Source organism: Polyodon spathula, chromosome 17 (assembly GCF_017654505.1).
Source record: "Polyodon spathula isolate WHYD16114869_AA chromosome 17, ASM1765450v1, whole genome shotgun sequence".
Lineage (NCBI taxonomy): Eukaryota > Metazoa > Chordata > Actinopteri > Acipenseriformes > Polyodontidae > Polyodon > Polyodon spathula.
The window spans coordinates 37,340,949-37,345,995 of NC_054550.1; the positions used below are offsets into that span (position 1 = coordinate 37,340,949).

At 51.9% G+C, this 5,047-nt stretch overlaps 1 protein-coding gene across 4 annotated transcripts in view; it reads left to right on the top strand.

Annotated features, from left to right (window-relative positions):
• The window catches only part of LOC121330089 (bromo adjacent homology domain-containing 1 protein-like), a 43,495-nt gene extending 38,849 nt beyond the window's left edge, over positions 1 to 4,646 (top strand). For all 4 annotated transcript variants that reach the window (XM_041276360.1, XM_041276363.1, XM_041276361.1 and 1 more), the window contains exons 3-7: positions 835 to 1,193; positions 1,529 to 1,688; positions 2,613 to 2,692; positions 3,480 to 3,571; positions 4,123 to 4,646. In XM_041276360.1, the coding sequence (XP_041132294.1) occupies positions 835 to 1,193; positions 1,529 to 1,688; positions 2,613 to 2,692; positions 3,480 to 3,571; positions 4,123 to 4,309 (878 nt within the window). In that variant the 3' untranslated portion in view covers positions 4,310 to 4,646. The remainder of the gene's footprint in view (positions 1 to 834; positions 1,194 to 1,528; positions 1,689 to 2,612; positions 2,693 to 3,479; positions 3,572 to 4,122) is intronic.
• Positions 4,647 to 5,047: the final 401 nt, after the last annotated feature.

Below are 5,047 nucleotides of genomic sequence, written 5' to 3' on the forward strand. Positions count from 1 at the left end.
CTGATTGCTCTCCCTGTGTCTGTGTGTGCTGTCCCTGTATCTGATTGCTCTCCCTGTGTCTGTGTGTGCTGTCCCTGTATCTGATTGCTCTCCCTGTGTCTGTGTGTGCTGTCCCTGTATCTGATTGCTCTCCCTGTGACTGTGTGTGCTGTCCCTGTATCTGATCACTCTCCCTGTGACTGTGTGTGCTGTCCCTATATCTGATTGCTCTCCCTGTGACTGTGTGTGCTGTCCCTGTATCTGATCACTCTCCCTGTGACTGTGTGTGCTGTCCCTGTATCTGATCGCTCTCCCTGTGACTGTGTGTGCTGTTCCTGTATCTGATTGCTCTCCCTGTGACTGTGTGTGCTGTTCCTGTATCTGATCGCTCTCCCTGTGACTGTGTGTGCTGTCCCTGTATCTGATCGCTCTCCCTGTGACTGTGTGTGCTGTCCCTGTATCTGATTGCTCTCCCTGTGACTGTGTGTGCTGTTCCTGTATCTAATCGCTTTCCCTGTGACTGTGTGTGCTGTTCCTGTATCTAATCGCTTTCCCTGTGACTGTGTGTGCTGTCCCTGTATCTGATTGCTCTCCCTGTGACTGTGTGTGCTGTTCCTGTATCTAATCGCTTTCCCTGTGACTGTGTGTGCTGTCCCTGTGTCTGATTGCTCTCCCTGTGACTGTGTGTGCTGTCCCTGTATCTGATCACTGTCCCTGTGACTGTGTGTGCTGTTCCTGTATCTGATCGCTCTCCCTGTGACTGTGTGTGCTGTCCCTTTATCTGATTGCTCTCCCTGTGACTGTGTGTGCTGTCCCTGTATCTAATCGCTTTCCCTGTGCCCCTCTGTGTTCCAGAGCCCTACCCCAGCTCTCTGGATGAGCACAGTCCTGCTATCCCGGTCTCCCCAGCCCTGCCTCTGTCTGGCTGCCCAGTGCCCACAGTGCCCCCTGCTGCCCAGTGCGTGCCTCACATCCCCTCGCCGCTCTTGGACCCCAGCCAGGCGCAGCTCAAGGTTGCTCGGGAGTGTCCTCAGAGTGCCAAGCCCCCCAGTGGCTCTCGATCGGGGGTCCGCAGCACGGCCAGCTGCCCTCTCCTCACCCCGGCCCCTCCTTCCGCCGCCTCTGCGGGAAAACAGCAGCGAATCACACGGCGCCGCGCAACCAACGGCTGGCTGCCTGTCGGAGTGCCAGTGGAGAAGGAGGTCTTCGTCGTGGTGAGTACAGACTGACGCACAGAGTGAGTCTAGATTCACTTTGCATCATTCGGTTTCAGAGTCGTCACCACCTGGTGACTTGAACACATACACATTTAAGATACTCAGGGACACAGACCTTCTGTTGTCACTAACCTTCATCACATGTCTGTAGGAATGACACTTCAGATCTGTATAGAGGACTACAGGAATGAGAAAACACTGCAGATCTGTATAGAGGACTACAAGAATGAGAACTACAGAATTAAATCCTGAATCCTGAATTATCTGAGTGAATTTAATGATTTGTCTCTGTGCCCTCCCCCTTCCCTTCCCTCTGTTCCCCCCTATCTCAGGGGGAGGAGGAGCCTGCTCTGAGGCGCTGTTTCGAGGGGGTGCAGCGGGACGGGGATCTGATCCGGGTTCGGGACACCGTGCTGCTGCGCTCCGGACCCCGAAAGAAAACCCTGCCCTATGTGGCGAAGATCTCTGCACTGTGGGAGGACCCCAAGACAGGTGAAAGAGAAACCACAAGCATATAGGATAGAGAACTCCACTCAGCACTGCAGAGCGCTCTAGCAGTATAGGAAAGAGAACTCCACTCTCCACACTGCAGAGCGCTCTAGCAGTATAGGAAAGAGAACTCCACTCTCCACACTGCAGAGCACTCTAGCAGTATAGGAAAGAGAACTCCACTCTCCACACTGCAGAGCGCTCTAGCAGTATAGGAAAGAGAACTCCACTCTCAACACTGCAGAGCGTTCCAGCAGTATAGGAAAGAGAACTCCACTCTCAACACTGCAGAGCGCTCTAGCAGTATAGGAAAGAGAACTCCACTCTCAACACTGCAGAGCGCTCTAGCAGTATAGGAAAGAGAACTCCACTCTCAACACTGCAGAGCGTTCCAGCAGTATAGGAAAGAGAACTCCACTCTCAACACTGCAGAGCGCTCTAGCAGTATAGGAAAGAGAACTCCACTCTCAACACTGCAGAGCGCTCTAGCAGTATAGGAAAGAGAACTCCACTCTCAACACTGCAGAGCGCTCTAGCAGTATAGGAAAGACAACTCCACTCTCCACACTGCAGAGCGCTCTGGTAGTATAGTTAAGAGAACTCCACTCTCAGCACTGCAGAGCAGAGAATGTGTTTAATACACCAATACAGTTTGTATGTACGAATGTCACACACAGTTTTACATATTCCCATATGTCTAGAGACCCATTGATCTGCACGTGGCAAAGCTTGTTCAGAACATTCTTTGCACAGGTTACTTGATGTGTCAGGATCTGGGGGGCTGGGGTTCATTTATACTTGTCTGTTGAGGGCCGCTTAACCAGCAGCAAGGATTCTTGGCGTGGCCCTTCTTTTTGCCTTGAGCATGGGGAGGTGTGGTTGTCTGAGCCTGTTTCCAGCCCCCCTGTGTGCCTCTGTCCCCTGCAGGTGAGGTGATGATGAGCCTGTTCTGGTACTACCGTCCAGAGCACACCCAAGGAGGCAGGAACTTGAGCATGCACTGTGAGGTGAGAGCCTCTCTCTCTGTCTGTCTCTCTCTGAGCACGCACTGTGAGGTGAGAGCCTCTCTCTCTGTCTGTCTCTCTCTGAGCACGCACTGTGAGGTGAGAGCCTCTCTCTCTGTCTGTCTGTCTCTCTCTCTCTCTCTCTCTCTCTCTCTCTCTCTCTCTCTCTCTCTCTCTCTCTCTGAGCATCACTGAGCAGGACTCTAGTGACTTCTCCAACTCTCGGAGAGCGACTCCAGAGGAGATGAGCGTCTCTCTCTCTCTCTCTCTCTCACTGTCTCGTGCGTGACTCTCCACTCTCAGCAGTCGGAGAGAGAGACAGGAGAGAGACACGGTGAGAGAGACTCGTACGTCATACTCCACTCTCGGGAGATAGCCTTCTGTGTCTCTCTGTGTCTCTCTCTCTGAGCATGCAGTATGAGGTGAGAGCCTCTCTCTCTGTCTCTCTCTGTGTCCTTCTGAGACTCGTACGTCAACTCCTCTGTCTCGGAGAGAGAGAAGAAGGAGAGACACAGAGAGAGAGGACTCTCTACGTCACACTCTCTCTCGGCAGCAGAGAGAGAGAGAGCCAGCCTCTCTCTCTCTCTCTCTCTGTGTCTCTCTCTCTGAGCATGCAGTGTGAGGTGAGAGCCTCTCTGTCTGTCTCTCTCTCTCTCTCTCTCGCTCTCTCTGAGCATGCAGTATGAGTTGAAAGCCTCTCTCTCTCTCTCTAGCTGTTTCTTCATTTCTTGTGGCCCCGCTATCGTTGTAACTGACCGAATCGGTTTGTGTTTCCCCTTCTTGTTTCCAGAACGAGATCTTTGCGTCTCGCCATCAGGATGAAAACAGCGTGGCCTGTATTGAAGACAAGTGCTACGTCCTGACATTAGCACAGTACTGCAGGTGAGGACAAACGTTGGTTCTTAAACATTCCTTATAGTTTGTCTGGGAGAAGCATATCCGCATCGTGCTGAGCACTGCATCCTGTGACATGCTTCCCCACCACACTCCCCAACAATTGACATTAAGGAGTCTTTTCAGAAGCACATTGTATGTGGGGATAATTTTAGTCACAGTGATCTGAGCTGAAACACCAATTGAGAATCATCCAGAACACACAGAATAAGAAACAGAGAAAGAAATGAAACACTATTAAAATGTAGATGATTTAAAGTATCCTATTGAAATCTTTGTGAATACGACTCGGAGCAGGGCTGGAAGTAAGACTCCTATTGCAGAGCAGTTCCACCCATTCCAGGTTTTACTTGATTAGCCACAGCTTACAGGTACAAGTTCAGGTGCTTCTTGTTAAACTCATAGTAAAACCAGGAATGGATAAAACTGCTCTGCAGTGCGAGTCTCATTTTCATCTCTGATAATGATGATTTTGTTAGTAAAAGAGTGGAGTGGTTTGGGAGCACAGCCTGTGAGTTCCTTGTCTCTTGCGGTTTCAGATTTTGTGCCTTGGTGAAGCGCCGTGGAGAGGGGCTGCCGGACAGTGCCCCAGTGGTGCCCCCTTCCCCTGACTGTGCCACCCCCCCACATCGCCGCGTGCCCCCCAACATCGACCCCAGCCTGGTGTTCCTCTGCCGGCACGTCTACGACTTCCGCTACGGACGCATTCTCAAGAACCTGCAGTAGCAACCAGCGCCACACCAGCAAGACCAACTGGACTGAGAAACAAGCCTGTCCGGCTTGGGCAGACGAGAGGAGGAGGAGACGAACCAACAAACTGACCGACCGACCGACCGATCATTCACTCAATCAGTAACACAACCGAAAATTCAACTAAGGGCCGCCGAACCATGATAGCGCCGTCCACAAGCAGTACCGGTTTAGAGGTGCAGAGGGCAGCAGAGAGTGCCGTGCTTTGAGTTAACCCTCAGTGTCCTGTTTGAGCCATCCAACACAGTGCACCTCTCACACAGGACTGGAGGCCTGGAGGATTTCATCAACACAGTGCACCTCTCACACAGGACTGGAGGATTTCATCAACACAGTGCACCTCTCACACAGGACTGGAGGATTTCATCAACACAGTGCACCTCTCACACAGGGAGGTCTGGAGGATTTCATCAACACAGTGCACCTCTCACACAGGACTGGAGGATTTCATCAACACAGTGCACCTCTCACACAGGACTGGAGGTCTGGAGGATTTCATCAACACAGTGCACCTCTCACACAGGACTGGAGGATTTCATCAACACAGTGCACCTCTCACACAGACTGGAGGTCTGGAGGATTTCATCAACACAGTGCACCTCTCACACAGGACTGGAGGATTTCATCAACACAGTGCACCTCTCACACAGGACTGGAGGTCTGGAGGATTTCATCAACACAGTGCACCTCTCACACAGGACTGGAGGATTTCAT